Source organism: Cricetulus griseus, chromosome 4 (assembly GCF_003668045.3).
Source record: "Cricetulus griseus strain 17A/GY chromosome 4, alternate assembly CriGri-PICRH-1.0, whole genome shotgun sequence".
NCBI lineage: Eukaryota > Metazoa > Chordata > Mammalia > Rodentia > Cricetidae > Cricetulus > Cricetulus griseus.
The window spans coordinates 228,840,628-228,859,426 of record NC_048597.1 but is presented as its reverse complement, the minus strand read 5'-3'; the positions used below and the strand labels follow the sequence as shown (position 1 = coordinate 228,859,426).

The 18,799-nt window shown below is 45.3% G+C and overlaps 1 protein-coding gene and 1 long non-coding RNA gene across 2 annotated transcripts; one reads left to right on the top strand and one right to left on the bottom strand.

The window, feature by feature from the left end:
* Window positions 1-871: 871 nt before the first annotated feature.
* On the bottom strand, window positions 872-5,537 carry LOC113835612. Its single transcript, XR_003485273.2, has 2 exons — window positions 3,813-5,537; window positions 872-1,211 (listed from the first exon to the last, which is right to left on the bottom strand). It is a non-coding gene; the product is annotated as an uncharacterized LOC113835612 (long non-coding RNA).
* Window positions 5,538-7,945: 2,408 nt separating this feature from the next.
* On the top strand, window positions 7,946-17,751 carry Higd1a (HIG1 hypoxia inducible domain family member 1A). The gene is made up of 4 exons (XM_027415458.2): window positions 7,946-8,086; window positions 13,746-13,862; window positions 16,966-17,100; window positions 17,595-17,751. Exons 2-4 carry the CDS (start codon window positions 13,766-13,768, stop codon window positions 17,642-17,644), a joined length of 282 nt encoding a protein of 93 aa, XP_027271259.1. The 5' UTR covers window positions 7,946-8,086; window positions 13,746-13,765; the 3' UTR covers window positions 17,645-17,751.
* Window positions 17,752-18,799: the final 1,048 nt, after the last annotated feature.

Here is an 18,799-nt window from a genome sequence, read left to right as displayed (position 1 = left end):
TCCAGGCAGGAAGTGACATAGCAAGGAGACTCATATTTAAGAGAAGGAGAAACAGGAAGCGTCTCTCTTTTCCCCTCTGCTCCTGCTCCAGCAACACAATGTGATCCACCAGCAAGGAGGGACACCAATAAGGCGTCCGATAAGATAAGTCTTATAAAATATATAGATGTATGATAATTGAGACTGAGCTAGCAGATGAGAATCCTAGTCATTGGCCAAGCAGCTTTGAACCTAATACAAGTTTCTGTGTATTCATTTGGGCCTAACTCGGGTGGGCGGCTGGCGTAAAGCTCACACGTGGCGGTGGGGCTCAGGGGATTTGGTGGAAAGATTTATCCTAACACAAACCTTCTGGACCACATTAAGTATCAGATGCTGACCACCACCACTGCGGCTCACAGCCTAGCAGGAGGGCCACTACTACACCAGCGAGTGACAGGCCTCACGTGCATGGACCGGCACAGACAGAAGCTGTCCCTGATCAACTCAGCAGGCCTCAGGGGCCCAGAACAAGGGTGGGGTTATTCACCCTGCCATGAGAACATCACCACCTCACTATGGAACAAATTCCACATTCCATGCCCATCAGCTTAAAACAGAGTTTAAGTGGTACAGAAAAGAATAAAGGCACACTGGACTGCAGTGACAGGCTCCAGTGGATGACTGACTCAGGGGGACTGCAGTCACTCAACATTACCACTCGAACAGCCCTATTTCAACAGACCAGAGCTGGGCCTGGTGGTGTATGTCTGCAACCTCAACGCTTGGGAGGTTGAGGCTGGAAGATTGCCCCCTGAAAGACCCCACAGGGTGAGATCCTGGGGTGACCTCTCGGGAGCAGCAATCCCAGTCACCAGTCAGAGGCAAGAACTTGATGCAAACAGCAAGAGGCTTTATTATTCAGCAACCGGTGCACCGGGACCCAGCACGTTACTCACGCAGGAGCAGAGAAGCTGGACCCCGAGCTGTGGACTAGGGGCTTCTTAAAGGCAAAAACTGCAAACAGATGGGGTCTGGGGTGAGCGAGGGTAACAGTTCTGATTAGCTCGTTCCAGGTGGCCAACCGCAATCTCCAAGTGAGCGCAATCTCCAGGATCATGGGTCATTCAGGGCAGTTACATCTCTGTCTCTGGGAACCATTTGTTAGGGTGGAATTCTTCAATCTCAACTGCTCTTTCCTGTTAAGGTCATAAGTTCAGGTTCTCATGTATCTGCAAAGAAAACATCTTAGGCTGGGGTCCTTCAGGATCTCATTGCATAGTGGGCAAATGAGATGCCACCCAGCCAAAAGAGAAACTTTTTAAAAAGGCAGACCATAACGTTGGAGGCCATAAATTACTGAGTTTCCATGGTTACTTAAGGTCATACAAAGTACAGAGTTAGTTAGTAACTATACATTTTAAGGGAGATACATTTGACTGAGATAAGACAGGGCCTGGGCTTGCAGGGTTACAGAGTCACTGGGTCTGTCAGTTATCCCCAGGGCTGGGAGATCTTTATGACCAGCAATTAGCAAAGGAATGTTGACCAGAGTGTTGGACAGTTACCTCTCTTTCTCTGAGAGCAGGGGATCAGGCTCCAGTCATGGCACTCCTGATTTAAGGAGTTAAATTTCCTTTATCATTAGAGTTCCCTAAGTTTTTAAACTTTTATTAATTTGAATTTTTGGTCCTTCACCTCAAATTCAAGGACAGCATGGGATACATGAGCTAGCTTGGGATACAGAGCGGTCTCACAGTGTGGGGGATAAAAGATAAAACAAACCAAAAACAAGGAGCCATTGCTACAGTTGCACTTGGGGCAGCGGTTTGTTTTACTTTCATTGTTCATATCTTGTTGTAATAATCCTGTTGCTTATGTATCAGGATTTACAAAGTTTTATTTTGATTAATATTCATTGCACTGTTCAAGTAAGTGTTTACCAACCACCTTATTACAACTAGAGTTTGAATCAAAAGAAGCCTGGAAGCTACCAGTCCTTTATACCACATAGACCTGAGCACCTGCCCTTGAGCTGGCTCCAGAGAGGGCTCAATTACTTAGCGTCTGCCTGTGTGTCATCTAAACAGGACATTTAAATTCTCAAAATTTGTATTCCCATAAAAAGAAAGAAATGGACTGGGTAGTTTTAACGCCTTTAAAAACAGCTACCACAACCTAGCTCTTTATAAAAAATATAGAATGCATTCTTTGAAACGTTTCTTAATGTTTGTATTCTGTTTCTCTGTATGATCCTTACAAAGTGTTGAATACACGGAAGAAAACTGTATCCAGTTCATGATTTTTTTATAAGTGACTGCCATGCCAAAATACAGTCTTTATGTGCATGGATGTTTTGTCTGCATGTATTTCTGTGCACCTCATGTGTGTCTAGTGTCCAAGGAGGCTGGCAAAGGGCTTCAGAGCCCTGGGACTGGAGTTACAGACAGCAGTGAGCTGCCATATGGACGCTGGAAATCAAAAAACTAGGTCCTCGGGAAGAGCAGTTCTTAACCACGACCCATCTCTCCAGCCCCACAAAATGCAGCTTTACGAGAGTGCTCCAACAAGGCCTGGGCTGTGAGTCACTGCACTGAACAGCCCCCAGGGAAAGGACAGGGCAGGGATATGTGTGTCCCTTCTTTCGAAAGAGGGAGGATATGGAGTTGGTTTACCAACTGGTCTCTTTATTAACAGCAAGTTTATTTCAAGGTGATTTTCTCCCTCCCTTCCTCCCTCTCTCCCTCCCTCCCTTCCCTTTATGTGCATGTGCGTACACAGGCCTTAGTACAAGTGTGGGAGTCAGAGACAACTTGTATGAGTCCTGGAGATGGGACTCAGGTCATGACCTTGGTGACAAACTTTCATGTTTGAGCCACTTCACCATCCCTCAACTTGACTCTTAATTCGGTACTTTAATCAAGTACCAATAAACTTTTCTAAAAGCTAAATCTATTTTGTGACTGAGAAAATTCAAGATTACTTTATTTGTTTGTGTGTTGCCTGCATGTGTGTTTGTCTATCTTGTTCAAGGCTCTGGTCAATCCCCAGTACCACAGAGACGCTCAGAGGGTCCACCCTTATCAAAGCCCTGGCTCCATTCCCAGCGCTGAGGGGCAAAAGTAAAATAAAAATCCAGCCTTTTTTCTCATCTTCAAAATTCAAATTGCTTCAAAGTGGATCAGAACAAGGGAAGTCCCTGCAAGCAGAATCTAATAGTGGCCCCAGGATAAAGAGTTTGAAAGTGCATTTTCCACTCTGCTATACATTCCCTTAAATTACCTGTGTGATTCTATCCCACACACAAATTATTCCTGAACTCTCAGGAGAATGAGTTCAATATGTACAAAATGCAATTCTTTTTCTGTCTTAAAACTCACCTGCTTTTATAGCAAGTTTCCTACTTACAAGGGAAAAAATGTCTATTTGATCTCTGCTGTTTCCTAGTTTTTAAATTTTGTTTAATTATTTTTATGTTATGGGTGGACCATGTGTGCACTGGGAACTAACTGAAGCCAGGTCCTCAGCGAGAGCCACAAGTATTCTTAACTGCTGAGCCATCTCTCCAGTCTCCCAGGGTTTTTTTTTTTTTTCTTGTTTTAACATTTATTCATTTTGTGCAGGGTGGGGCTATAACTTGTCTCAACTTGTGTGTGGAAGTCAGAGAACAACTCCCAGGAGTTGTTCCACCAAGTGGGCTCTGTGAATTCAACTCAGGTCACTCAGCCAGCCCAGCAAGCTGAGCCTCTCATTGGCCCCTACTTCCTAGGTTATAGCATTTATACCAGCCATCATGTCTATTAGTAATTGGTTTAATAGGTACATGTACTTACCATGTAAGCTCCAAGGAGGACAAGTCTGCCTTGTCACACAAAAGCTACACTTTTTATGCCAGGCATGAGGCTAATTCTAAACAGGGTTCCTCATCCACCTCAGCTGGTACCCATGTCTCATACATGAAAAAAAAAAAAAAAAGAGTGACCGTCAAGCATGGTGGCACACATCTGAACCCCAGTAAGAAGGCTGAAGCAGAAGCATTACAAGCTTGAGGCCAGCTGAGACTACACAGTGAGATCCTATTTTTTAAAAGCCATTGTTAGTATGTTGTTAAGTTGGGACTTTCACCCAGGTCCGAATGAGCCTGTGTTTCATTTTCTGGAAACTGACAAGTTAGCTAAATTTTTCTGAAGTATACAAATCCCTGTCAAAATGAGTATGTTTTGGTCATTGCTAGTGCTAGCCCTTGCATGTCCAGGACCGAGGAACTTAATGACTTAAAGTTTATCTCATATTGGTCAATGGGGTTAAATTTAATAAGCAAGCTATGTCACAAACATGTTTGTATCTTTCTTCAACGTCAGAATTTATTGAATAACAATAAATCCATAGCTATGTCCATTTCATTAGCTTCAAGGAACCAAGTAGTCTTGTTTCATTTGGAACAGAACCACTGAACAATCATTTTCTCTTATTCCACTCCAATCTTAGTTACTAATATTACTGACTCTCAGATCACACATTTCATGCCACACAAGATTAGGTAGATTCTACAACTACTAAGAAAAGGCCATGAGAATCACAGGTTTCAGAAAGGCCCCATTACAGGCAAAAGCAGACAGCTGACATAGATCTAGCGTCACTACTGATGGCTAGGTGTCAAAAAAAAACATCAAAATGCTATTCAGGGACTAGGCCGCCTAGGTGCAGACATTAGGTCTAGACAACTATGTAGTTCTAGAGGGCAAGGCAGGCAGGGTGATGAGCTGAGCTGAAGCCACAGAGGCAGAATCAGGACTCCATCCAGTGAGGAACACAGAGTGACTGAATGACTGGCTTGCAAGCCCCAGTGCAAGCTCCTCCTGTTTTTGAGCTAGGGTTTTACCCTGTAGCCTTGTTGGCTTCAGACTTGCAATTCTCCCTCACACGCCTAAATCCTGGGATTATAGGTGTCACCACACCCAGCAATGTCTCTTTGTATATGACTCAGGTGGGGAAATTACGTCAACCTTTGGTTTGGTGTGTCTGCTAAGCCCATGGCCCTGGTTTCTCTGATATGGTTTTGATATGCCCATTTGTTCTGATTTAATTTGGTAAGTTCATAGATGATGCTTTTTTATTTTCGAAAATAAGTCCATGCCTTGTGTTTTGTGCTGCACAGATGGGGACATTCTTTGTGATAAGCTGTGTGTGTTCAATGTCTAGTGGTTGTGTACTCACCAGTAAGTTACCCTGCCTCAGCAAGAGCTCTTAAAGATGGAACCAAGTGTTAATTGTACAAAATGGAAGAACTCCAGGCAACGCATAGACTCAAGGGTACTTTTCTACACCTAAGGGTAGTAACCCAGAGCAGGGCAAGCTTTTTCTACAGTTAGGTTCTTTTACCATTGTTGGTTCCTACTCAGCAAGATTGTGTTCCAGACACCTATACAAAAAGCCCTGCACCAACACTCCACCACTGCTGGTGGGAGTGCCAACTTGTACAGCCACTGTGGAAATCAGTATGGTGACTCCTCAAGAAAATGGGAATGAGTCTACCACAAGATCCAGCAATTCCACTCCTAGGCATATACCCAAAAGAAGCACATTCATACAACAAAGACATCTGTTCAACTATGTTCATAGCAGCACTATTTGTAATAGCCAGAAACTGGAAGCAGCCTAGATGCCCCTCAACCGAAGAATGGATAGAGAAAATGTGGTACATTTACACAATGGAGTACTACTCAGCAGAAAAAAACAATGGAATCTTGAAATTTGCAGGAAAATGGATGGAACTTGAAGAAACCATTCTGAGCAAGGTAACCCAATCACAAAAAGACAAACATGGTATGTACTCACTCATATGTGGACCTGCTTTATGATACATAGTAGTGACTGTGCTTTATCAGAGCTGTTTTTAATGATGTTGCTCAGAATGGTTTCCTTCCAGATGATGATTGAGAAGCTAATTAAAAAAAAAAATGGTGCCAAGTACCACAAGGGTAACAGAACTGTGCTGTTTTCTGGGATTTTGTTTTTTAAATGGAGTGTGCTGGATGTCTCTACAATTTTGTTCAAATGACTGCAGAACCTGGAAAAGCTGTTGCTGCTATTGATACATAACATACTGCTATATTGGTATATATATAATATATATAATATATATATATATATATATAATTTGAATTTTTGAAAACTTTAGCTGTCCTGTCAACTTTGGAAAAAAGTATCCCAGTTTACCGTGTTGAGCTGGCATTATACAGAAATTAGCAGCCATATTGGTCTAGAAATGTTGAACTTAATTTTTTTCTATTTGTACAGGGGTAACGCACTGTATTAAATATGTGAGGTCTTATCTACATGGGTTTGATTACAGAAACTAATAAAGTATTCTCTAAAAGAAAAAAAAAAAAAAGTCCTGCACCATCACCACCAGGCATTACATGGTTCTTAACCACTGAGCCAGCTCTCCACCCCCAATGTGTGAAGTTTTTATCGCGCATAACATGAAATGTTTCCTGCATAGGACGTAACTTTTAACCTGAATTAGATTCCCGGGGCCCATAGTCAAAAGACAGAACGGTCTCCACATTGCACATGTGCTCTTCCCCACAATAAATAAAAATGTAATAAAATTTTTTTAAATATTTAGGCACCAAGTTCGTTGTGTAGCTAGTTATTGAACGATAGCTCATAAGATTAAGGAAGCTATCGAAACGCAACCTTCAAGAAACTCAAGAAAATATTTGAGGGCCCAACAAGATGGTTCGTTGGGTTAAGGGCCCAGACAGTAGAAAGGCTGGCGAATGTTGTCCTCTGACCTCAGCAAAAGCTCACACAAACGAGTAACTGTAATAAAGCTGGTTTAGAAAGAAACACTGAGGTGTGGGAGACTTAGGAAGTTACAAGAATCACCAGGTGTGTGTGTGTGAGTGGGTGTGTGTGTGTGTGAGTGGGTGAGTGAGTGTGTGAGTGGGTGAGTGTGTGAATGTGTGTGAGTGGGAGAGTGTGTGAGTGAGTGAATGAGTGGGTGAGTGAGTGTGTGTGAGTGAGTGAATGAGTGGGTGAGTGTGTGAATGTGTGTGTGAGTGAATGAGTGGGTGAGTGAGTGTGTGTGTGTGAGTGTGTGTGAGTGAGTGAATGAGTGGGTGTGTGTGTGAGTGGGTGAGTGAGTGAATGTGTGTGTGAGTGAATGAGTGGGTGAGTGAGTGTGTGTGTGTGAGTGTGTGTGAGTGAGTGAATGAGTGGGTGTGTGTGTGAGTGGGTGAGTGAGTGAGTGGGTGGGTGAGTGTGTGAATGTGTGAGTGAGTGTATGAGTGTGTGTGTGTGTGAGTGTGAGTGGGTGGGTGAGTATGGGAGTGAGTGTGTGTGTGAGTGGGTGAGTGAGTGAGTGAGTGGGCGAGTGAGTGAGTGAGTGAGTGGGTGGGCGAGCTTCAGACTCCCTGGCGCACAGGCCAGGGGTGGCTGGAGCCTTTATTTCCCTTGGCGTGAGGCGGGCGCTCTACCCGGGACGAGTCACAGACCTTTGCCCCTCTCCCAGGAGCAGCCGCTGACTCGTGTCTCCGCAGGTCGCCACGTCCTGCGGTGCTGACGCGGACACGCACGGTGCCACAGCCTGCCTGGCTGAGCCCGCCACCCACCCTTCCACAGACCCTGCGAGCCCCCGCCCGGAAGCCGGCTGCCCGGGAGGTCACAGCTCTCCGCCCCGCACCGGCTCCAGGGAGGCGCCCGAAGGCGTCGCGACCGCGCATGCTCCCGCCCGCCGGGGCTCGCCTTAGCCGGGCGGGCGGGCGGTCGGGCGTGCGCGTGCGCGTGCGCGTGCGGCGCTCGGAGAACCAGCCGTGGGAACCGGGGAGCGGAGCCGGTGCCAAGCCGGCCGCCCAGGCCTCACGTCTGACACGAACGGCGTGCGACCAGGCGGCCCGACGAGCCCCAGCCAATCGGCGCCTCGCTGCGGGAGGCCCCACCCACCGCGCCCTCGCGCGTCCAATCGGCGGGACCCGGCGCGCCGGCCGTTGGCTTCTGATTGGCTGGGGCGAGCCGCGTCCGGAGCCGGGCGAAGCTGTGGGCTCGCTGGCACTCGGGGTGGCGGCCAGGAGCCGGTGGGACTGCTGGGGCGCCGAGCGTTGTGAGTGAGGGGAGCCGCGCCGGCCGGGAGCGCGCAGGGCGGAGGGTCACCGGGTGCTCGGGAGGGCCGGGGCGGCGGGCAGAGGGACGCGGGGCGGGGCGGGGAGAGGAGCCGGTCGGTCCCTGTCGTCCGGGGATGCGGAGGCCGAGGATCGAGGCCGAGGGAAGGAGACTGAGGAGGAGACACGGGAATCGTGCTGGCGCCCACGCCGGGAGCGGGGAGCAGGGAGCCGGGAGCGGGGAGCGGGGAGCGGGGCGCGGAGGGCGAGCGCGATCGCAGCGGCCGCGGAGGCCGGCCAAGGTCACGAGCAGGGTGGGAGATGGGAGCACCGCAGCCCGGCCTCCCCCGGGCGTCACCGGCGTTTGCGCCGACCTTAGGTGACCCCGTGTGGCCAGGCGCAGGAGGAAGGCCGTGGCGGAGTGCGAACGCCCCCGACGAGGGACGGAGGCTCGGAGATGGCGAAGCTCGGCTGGAGTCAGGTGTGCCGGCAGCGCGGGAGGCTCGCTGCTGCTCTCGGGGTGGGGAGAAGCCCTCTCTCCCTCCGGGCTGTGACCCCCGCCCACGGGATCCGCTCCCGGAAGTACCGCGGCTCTGTGCTGCTCCTCGGTTTGGATGCAGATTCTGACAGGTTCCGGTGGTTGTGGGAGCTCATGGCGTGTGTGCGAGGGGTCGTCTCTTCCTCTCTACACCGGCGTCGCTGGAAAGGGCTCCTGGAAACTTAATTCCATGTGTCCTGCCCCTGGTCATTTGAACCAGGATCTCCAGGCTGCCGCCTTAGCAGCCGTTTGCGTAAGCTGACAGGTGACTGATGCAAAATCAGTTTGAAACCGTTGTTTTGGATGGTAGTTCTCGGGATCAAAGAGACAGGCGGGGAAGGGTCTTCGGCTGTTGCCCCAACCGATGCTCATCCATTTTCTCATCTTACCTCTTCTAGGTTGCCATGCTTTCGGAAAGGGCTGTCCGTAGTGATTACCCGACCTTACAGAATGATAAATAGGTGTTCAGCAACTAAGTTTGAGTACTTGCTTATTGGTGACTTAGAAATATGTTCTACTCCCTGACAGATATAGGGCAGTCCCTGGGTGACTGGATGATAAAAGAAAATGCAGCGGAGGAGGAATATTTTCAAATTGAAACTGGGATTGTTAGCTAATTTATGTCTTCACTGGAGAAAGCCCATTTAACTTGGCATGACTTTCACAGCTTTTACAGTTCAGAGACAGTATTGGGGGCTTCTGTTGGGAATGTATTTTTATATTTTCAGTTCAAATTTCCACCTGTAACATAAAAGTGTTGGCTTAATAATAAGTATATTGTCAATCTAAAAGAACCGTGGACTGTGTGGGGAAAGCCGTATTTTCTTCCAGAGATGTACTCCTGGCGTAGAACAATTCACACAATCCTTCGAACCCTTCTTTTCTATCTGTAAAATAAACGTACTTCTCACCGTCTGATTCATTTCTCACTGGGGCTATGATTTGAGCTCACTGACCTTGAAACTTCAGAAGTGCATCCTTTTCATTTACGTGGTGGCATTCCATGCATGAACACTTGGGAAGTCTCTAGCTGATAAAAGTTATTATCAAAGTTACATATTTAGAATCCGTTTTCTATTTATGATGATTACATTAGAGTTACACCATTTTTAAGGTGATATAAAAGTCTAATTTGAATTTATAATTCTGGTATGTGTTGGACTTTATAAGAACTCCTCTTTCATCTGATTGTATCCTAAAATGTGCACATGAGTATTCCTGAATCAAAAACAGATAGTCATTAGTTCTTTCTTCTTCTTTCTTTTCTTTTTTTAACTCGGGGTCTTCCTTTGTAGCCCAGGCTAGCTTCCAACTTGAGGTCCCCTGCCTCCCTAAGTCTGAGGTTGAGATTACAGTCAAGTGCCACCACACCCAATTCTTCAGTTACTTCATCTTCTTTTTGTACCCCCTCCTGGTAGCTAATCGAATATATAATTGGTCCAGAAGCGCACTAATGAATTGGAGCAAATGCTTCTGTCGGCTAGGTCGTGTAATTATAGTTCCATCAACGAGGCTTTCTTTGAGCTCTAGACTTTTCTTCAGCTTCCTGCCAGACATCTGTCCCATCATGCCTTAGTTGTGTTTTTATGTAAATTCGATTTCATTGTTTTTGTTGGTGTCTGGAGACAGGGTGTTGCTATGTAGCCTAAGCTAGCTTTGAATTCATGATCCTTCTCCCTCTGAGTGCTAAGACTAGGCATGTATCACCACTCTGGCTATCACTAGTTCCCTAAAACAAATAATGGCCAGTTGGTGTGCCCCAATTCTTAAGGGCAGAGGCAACTTTCTGAAAGTGAACTCAAGTGCCCTATCTGCCTTGCTAGCTTGAGAATTGGTATCACAGGTGATGGAGGGAAAGACCCTGTGCCCTCTGTCCTTTGTATAAAGAGACAGCTGTCTCTCCCCAGTGAAAGGAGAGCCTTTTGCTTCATGAACCCACTGGACAGTTCCACTCATCCACATAGGAAATGGGGGAAAGAGGCCAACTGTGATTTGTTTCCTTAGTTGTGGTTGGTTATGGTTGGTTGGTTTGTTGCCAGTGCTGGGAATCCAACCCTTGACTTGAGTGCTAAGCAAGTGCTCCGTCACTGGCTGCATCCCCAGACAATTGCTTCCAGAGGTAAACTCACGAGATGAGTTCAGGAGGTATAAAGGCAATGGGAGGTTTGTTTTGTTTTGTATTTTGGGGATAGGGTCTCTATTATGTAGCTCTGGCTGTCCTGGGACTCAAAGAGATCTGCCTGCCTCTGCCTCCTGAGTTCTGGGATCAAAGGTGTGTGCACCACACCCAGCCATAAAGGGATGTTTTTAAAGTAGGTTGTAGTCAAGGGATCAAGACCTCATCAGGATATTTTTGTCATAGATTCTATATAAGAACAATAAAAGGAATTAACACTTAGGTATATACAGTTTGATGTTTTCATACTGCCTGATTAAACTCTTTAAAAGTATATAGTTGCTATTTTTACCATGTATGAATAAATTACCTAAGACTAATTATAAGTGTTGAGCATAACTGAATTTATTTACAAACATTTTGTACTTTACTTACTGTGTACAGGGCTTTGTAGCAGGCCCTGGGGGTAGATGCAAGCAGGGCAGGGGTAGCACCCTGACCTCAAGGGATCAAACAGGTGGTTGTAAGTGTTCTACAGAGTGCAGAGTTGTATGGGAGTCATAACCAAAGTGCTTATAAATAAATAAAGAAGACGTTCCAGAGGGCCAGACAGGTGCAAACCTACAAAACCAGGGCTAGCTGGGGGAAATAGTGAAGTAGACCGAGCGAGAGAGGCAAAGGGGAAAGCTGTCGTGACAGAGCAATCGCTCTGCAATTGTTTAGAAGAATACAGAACAGAAAAGACAGTTGCTGGGGTAGAGTTGGAGAGGAAGCTGGAAGGATTTGTTATAAACGTCGCCATCGACAAGAAACTTGCAGATAGATAGGTCTGAAGGAAGCTAATATACAGGCCTAAGTGCAGGGTGTCGTCCCTCCATAGAGCTCAGTCATGCAGTTCCTGAGGTCTTAGGTGTCTATGGAACCTCTCAGATCTCTTCTAGTTAAGGCATTTTTCTGTAGTTCAGTGTGGATTGTGTTATTGGCAATTAAGTACATTTTGTCCGTTCCTTTTTAAAAAATAATCTGGCTTTTGAACCATCAATTATTTCAGTGTTTGTTTTGGATTTCTGTGTATTTGTTTTTTCCTTCCAGTCAGGATACTCTCTGTGGCTATTTGGAGATTTTTTGTTTTGCTTTTGTTTTGTTTTTGTTTTTCAAGACAGGGTTTCTTCTCTGTGTAGCTTTGGAGCCTGTCCTGTGACTGGACACACTCTGTAGACTAGGCCAGCCTCGAACTCACAGAGATGCCTCCCAGGACAGGTGCACCACCACCACCTGGCTCGTTTTGCTTTCTTTAAGGTGGGGGTGTCATCTCTCTGTAACCCAGGCTGGCCTGGAACTCAAGATCCTTACCCTTCAGACTCTATTGGTATTACAAGTGTGTGCCACCACACCTAGTCAGTATTTTTTTTATTTTTTCAAATACAGCAGGTGTCTGAACCTTGTATATATAAAAGCTTAGTAAGGTTTATTGCATTTGGAAGTAGTGGAGTAGCAAAAAAGACAAGACTTAGTTCTCTTCTGAAAGTTCTAGCTGACAAGTTTTCCTCTCTCTCAGAAGACAGTATTGTCTCTTTACGGGATGTAGGGCTTGGAGAGATGAGCTCACTTTTCAAAACAAACTTTCCCCCAGTAGAGTTGAATCTTCTTTGAGGCCTTTGTTGCCACTTAACCCCCAGGAATAGCTATCTGTTGCCCTTGGACTTTTCTTACTGAGGGGAAGAGTCCAGGATTATATATAGTAATTGTCAGCAGTTGGTACCAGTGGAAGGTGTGTGTACTGTATGCCATGTTTGCCTCCGTTATTAAATCTGTGAATCAGAATTACAGGAAGTTCAAAATTGTTCATTAAAGAAATACACAATAAAGATGAACTGGATCTGTCGTTATTGCCTTGTGATGTCTGTGAACTTCCTGTGTGACTGTGGGGAGGGAATCTTTGTGCCCTGTGATGGTGGAAGTGAATTTTTTTTCCCTGATCCTTTATTCACACAATTATTCAGCTCATATTAGTCTTCTCTAAGTGCCACTGTGGGAATATTATAAAAGAAGACAGAGTTTTATAGAGGAAGGCTTGGGAACATTGGGAAGGTGTGTGAAAGAAGGCAGATCAGAAGCCTGTAGATGCCCATTAAGAAGGCCCTGGAAGAGTTATTTTGTGTTGTAATGATGTTAACAGTAATAGCCTCAGGAGAGAGAGAGAGAGAGAGAGAGAGAGAGAGAGAACGCACAGTGGGCATGGTGGCGCACGCCTTCAATCCCAGCACTCAGGAGGCAGAGGCAGACAGATCACTGAGTTCAAGGCCAGCCTGGTCTACAGAATGAGTTCTAGGACAACAGGGCTATGTAGAGAGACCCTGTCTCAAAACAAAGCCAAAAAATAAAATAAAATGCTATGCAATAAGAAGCTATTTCTAGCAGCATTTGCTACAAATTACTTTTTGTCTCAAAAGGGAGTAAATAATAAACTAGGTAGAAATTTTGTCTATAACTGCACTCTTTTTCCCAAAAGGCAATAAACATTAATGTAACAGACTAGAAACTATTCAGAGGTGAAAACTAAAGTTAGGTAGCATGTGGGAGCATTAAAAGACCACACTACAAGTGCTTAGTAGGGGGCAATGGCTCAGTGGTGAGGACCAGAGTTCAGTTCTTGGTACCCTGGTTGAGTGGCTCACAACCAGCAGTCACTCTGGCTTCAGGGATCCAACTCCTTGTGGCTGCCTCCAGCACCTGCAAGCACATGCACACTCACACAGACACACACCTACACATAATCTTTAAAACGATTGGTGTTTCTCACATCATATGTTAAAGAAAAATGTAATATGAGAGAAAAGGCAAAATGGTGGGGTAACAAGTGTTCACGATTAGCTTTAGCTGTGAAGGTTTATCTAAAATTGTCCAAGTTCACAGCAGATAACCATGGAAACTAGGCATAGTAGTTCTAGATGATAATATTCTATATGCTTTTAATTACAGAACCTCAAAAAAATTTCTCTTTCAGGAAGACTTCAAGAAATCACAATGTCGACCGACACAGACCTTTCTCTTTCTTCATATGATGAAGGTCAGGGGTCTAAGTTTATTCGAAAAACTAAGGAGACACCATTTGTCCCCATTGGTAAGTGGCTGATGCTCTGATGACCAGTCTGCTTCAAGCTCAAAGCAGTGCGAGTGGAGTATGGTAAATTGTATATTGAGTAGATCCTGAAATACCTTTTTTCTTATTTTGTTGAAGTATGGTGAGGTCAGCGTCATAAAAGCTCATGTGCTCGGATTTGTGTGATTGGTTGTTAGTTCAGGGACCCGTGCTGGACCAACCCTGACTCTGAGATTTGCCTGGACTCAAAACAAAAATACTGTAATTATGTCAAGGTTCATAGCACTGAAAGGATAGGGGTGAAAGTTAACAAAGGCGCCTGCAGTGAAGTCCTGGGGAAACAAGCCTCAGCTTGCAGAGTCTCCTTCTAGAGGACACTACCTTCTGTTGGTAGAATGGGCAAAGGAACGACTGCTGAACTCCAGCATTTACGGTGTATTAAGGTCAGTCACAGAGGTGTGCTATGTCCATGGCGGCCTCACAGCTCATGAAACAACGATATGATCAATGGAATTTCCAAAATCAGTACATTGGAATACTTTCTTCACTTCCAGCAGATACAGATTATATTTAGTGTTAAAGCACTAGGAGCAGTCAGTCCCTTTAAATGGGATGGGTTGGGGATCCATGTGAACACTGCTGTTGTTGCCTGAAGACCCTGACACTTGCATAGGACAGGAAAGGAGCCGTGTACATGCTTCAGGAAGAAACCCTGTTGGTCTGTGGGTGATATTAGTCTCTGTACAGGGAATACAAGAAAATCAAATGAGAAACTGCTAGACCAATTAGAGAAACGATTACTGTCCTAGGTATATGGCTGTTGCTGTGATAACATCCATCACCAAGAGCATCAAAAGGAAGAAAGAAAAGGCTGTCTGTCTTGAGCTTCCAGGTGGCAGTCTGTCATTGAGGAAAGTCGGGGCAGGAACCTGAAGCAGGAGGGAGACTGCTTGCTGGCTCACTCCCAGGCTCATGTTCAGCCAGCTACTATCTAGCCCAGGACCACCTGCCCAGGAAGGAACGGCACTGTTATGATAAATCTTTCTGCCAAAAGCCGCCTGAGCCCCACCGCCACGTGTGAGCTTTACGCCAGCCGCCCGCCCGAGTTAGGCCCAAATGAATACACAGAAACTTGTATTAGGTTCAAAGCTGCTTGGCCAATGACTAGGATTCTCATCTGTTAGCTCAGTCTTAATTATCATAAATCTATATATTTTATAAGACTTATCGGACGCCTTATTGGCGTCCCTCCTTGCTGGTGGATCACATCCTGCTACTGGAGGAGGCGAAAGGGGAAAGAGGGGCCCTTCCTGTTTCTCCTTCACTTAAATATGAGTCTCCTTGCTATGTCACTTCCTGCCTGGATCACCACTTCTCTACTACATTTCCCAGAATCCTCTTTGACTCCTAGTCCCGTCTACTTGCTGTCTCATTGGCCAAGCAGTATTTTATTTAACAATCAATAAGATAAACATACATAGTACATTCCCCATCACGGCACCACCACAGTGGACTGGGCCCTCCCACTGTCAATCAAAACAGTGTCCCACAGGCAATGACCACAGGTCAGTCTGATCTGGCCATCACCTCAATTCAGACCCCTTCACTTGACTCTAGAGCAGTGATTCTCAGCTTGTAGATCTCGACCCCTTCGGGGGTCAAGTGGCCTTTCACAGTGGTCACCCAAGACCATCAGAAAACACAGATATTTACAATTCATAACAATAGCAAAATTACAGTTTAAAGTAGCAATAAAAGTAATTTTAGGATTGGGGTCATCACAACATGAGGACCTGTATTAAAGGGTTGCAGTGTTAGGGAGGTTGGGAACCACTGTTATAGAATGTCACATACATGCTAAAGCCAAGTAGGAGAGTTACTTCATGAGTACATCAGAAGACATCTAGGAAAAAGTAAAACAAAGAACTATCTGTAAGGACACCAGTTGTATACCTGCAGATTGATAGGTGTCCCACCCAAATTTCCTTTCTCAGTTCTGTAATTACTTTCTTTTACGCATATGACAAATTATTTACTTTAAGGAATAGTGCTGTTGTTTGCTAACACAGTTACTTCCTAATTTTTTTCTTCGTCTTTTAACATCCAAGCCCTAACCTCTTTACTAGCTTAGTCTCTTTAGTGTGCAGGTATTGCCCGTTTTATATTGATGGTTAGGTCTCTGTGTACGTGTTTCCCACTTTATATTGATGGCTAGGTTTCAGTTTTAGGTATAAGTTTATAGGAAATTGCCTCACTGAATTCGGTTTTCTTTGTGGCTTATTGCACGATTGTCTCTTGTCGCAGCTTCCTAGACATTTGAGAGGACGTGTGCATGGTCTGTTTTAAGTTATTGTATATATGTGCATATATCACCGTGCCCAAATGTAGATCAGAGAATAACTTTCAGGGGGCTGTTCTCTCTTTCCATCCCGTCAAGGCAGCTTTCTCTCGTTTTCTCTGTACTACATACTCCAGGCTAGCTGGTCACTGACCCCCCTATGTGGTCCTCCTGTCTCCACCTTCCATCTGTCCATAGGAGTGCTGCTGGAATTACAGATGCTCATCGAGTATCTGACTTTAAAAAACTAACAGTTGGATTCCAGGGACTGTCCTTGTCAGAAGGTGCTGAGGTGTCTCACTGTCCTCCTCCAGTTCTTAAATCTGACGACTTACTCCACAAACCCAGTTTGTCAGAAGTAATCTTTAGCTCAGCAATGTGGCTTAAAACCCAGAACTTGGAATGTGGGGGCAGGAGGATCGGATTCAAGGTCATCTTCTGTTCATAACAAATTTGAGGTCAGCCTGGGATACATGGGACCCTTCACGGGGGGCTTCGGGGAGGAGCCCCGGTGCTTGATAGGCAGAGATAAGTGGACTTCAAGGCCAGCCAGGGCTACACAGTGAGATGCTGTTTCAAAAAAACAAAAGGCCCAAGAAAAAGATCCTATCTAGATTTGCTGCTGTTGGCTATGAATTCTAGATTTGGGCTTGTGAAACAAAAAAGATTGGGAACTGTGTGCTGATTATGGTCTGGTAGATGTCCTTACAAAAATAGAGAGCACATTGGTTAGTGGTGAAAGTGTCCTCTGCCTGTGCCTCACACGCCTGTGGCTTTGTTGTGTAGGCATGGCAGGGTTTGCGGCAATCGTTGCGTACGGGCTATACAAACTGAAAAACAGGGGAAATACGAAGATGTCCATTCACCTGATCCATATGCGTGTGGCCGCCCAGGGCTTTGTGGTCGGAGCCCTGACTCTTGGTAAGTTCGCCAGGACATTCTCAAATGTGTGCTTCTCATTGATGCTCTTCTTCACCAAGCAGTGATAGTTTTACCCACTGTGACTGATAAACCCTTATTAGAATTCCCTTGCCATCTGAATATAGGTTGGTAGTAAGTTTTCTGAGAAGAATGTGATTGTTGTACTGAGATTGGAAAAATAGAAAATACTCTATAATGTACATGTTTTACTGGCATCATGACGTAGTGACTTTATCTGCTAGTATATAGTGGGTATTTTAAAAGTTGCCAGGCAAATACTGGTTGTTCATTAAAGCACTGGGACATAGTGAGCTGACACACTGGGCCTACACAGCTGGGGAAGTTAAAGAGTTTTAGGATTGAACGTGAGGAGGCTGGGTGCCTCTGGTGTCCAGCTCTCCTGGCAGGCTGCCGCTTGTGACTGCCCTGTGGACTATTGCATGTTTTCTAAGTGCTGAAGGGGATGTTTTAACATGTCTTTTCTTTCTCTTTAGGTATGGGCTATTCCATGTATAAGGAATTCTGGGCCAAGCCTAAGCCTTAGAAGACGAGCTGCTGCCTTGGTCTGGGAAGTGCTTGCTTAGTTAGACGTCTCATATTGAGGTTACATGTTTGTGTCTACAATAAATAACATGGATTTAGACAACAACACAGTATTGAATATTGGCTTACTTTCTTGCCAGCTGGATTTACATGGTGACCAAATTGTTAGTCACCAGTTCACTAACTAGGTCACTTGAGGGGTGGGAGTCAAGTTAACACAAAAGAAACCTGTCACCTGAATGCAGTGGGTAACAGTGTTCTCCTTGCACCCTTATGAGGCAAGTTTTTTGAGGATGGTGAACAGTCCATACACACCTTGTGCTTCAGAGCAGGCCTTGCTTTGGAAGATGTCAGAAAGGAGTCATGTTTGCCCAGTTCATTTAGCCTTTTTTGTCTGCCTGTAGGCTGCCTTTAGAACTTAAGGTTTTAAAGTTTGTTGGCTTCTGAAAATGCTTTCCAAAGAGTGCATGAAAAATACGTTATAAACTCCCCTACAACCTGAGGAAGGGGAAGGAGGATGTGTGTGTATGTGTATCTCTATGTGTGTGTGTGTGTGTCTCATCATCGGGAAAGCTGATGAGAGCTGCAGAGAAGCAGTATTTATTCAAATCATACTTGCACACAGAGTAATTGTGGGTTCCTTTTAGCTCTTTTATAATTGCAAAGTTATATTTTGCTGCTTTGTAGTAGGATAGTTCTTAAACGTCATATTGAAAGAGAAGTGTTGTTTCTTTTTTGTGGTGCTGGGCATTAATGCAGGGTCTCAAGTAGGCTAGGCAATCACCATTCCCACTGCACTACACCCCAGCAGACTGTACTGTACTGTACTTAAGTGGTGATACTTACAAAAATAATAAAGGAAATACACAGCTTACTGTGGACAGTGTGTGTTACATTCCCTGTAAGAATCATAAATACTAAAGGACCAAAAAAAGCGAGGAGAATGGGGGGGGAGGCTGTTTTTTACACAGACTGGGATAAACAGAATGCTTAGTGCACTGTAAAATCCCCAGTCCAGCATGAACTTACATTCCATAGTTACAGCATGGCATATGTATTGTTATTAAAATAAGTGAACACATCGGATGTTTTGTATTTATTTCAGCATAGAGAAAGAGTAAAATTTCCCTCAGCAACCCTGCTTATAGAACAGAAT

What these genes read in the sequence shown, in the direction of transcription:
- Higd1a (XM_027415458.2), top strand. Translation starts at nt 13,766, where the DNA reads ATGTCGACCGACACAGACCTTTCTCTTTCTTCATATGATGAAGGTCAG. An exon ending in GACACCATTTGTCCCCATTG is followed by an intron (nt 13,863 to 16,965) that starts GTAAGTGGCTGA and finishes TTTGTTGTGTAG; the next exon opens with GCATGGCAGGGTTTGCGGCA. An exon ending in GGTCGGAGCCCTGACTCTTG is followed by an intron (nt 17,101 to 17,594) that starts GTAAGTTCGCCA and finishes CTTTCTCTTTAG; the next exon opens with GTATGGGCTATTCCATGTAT.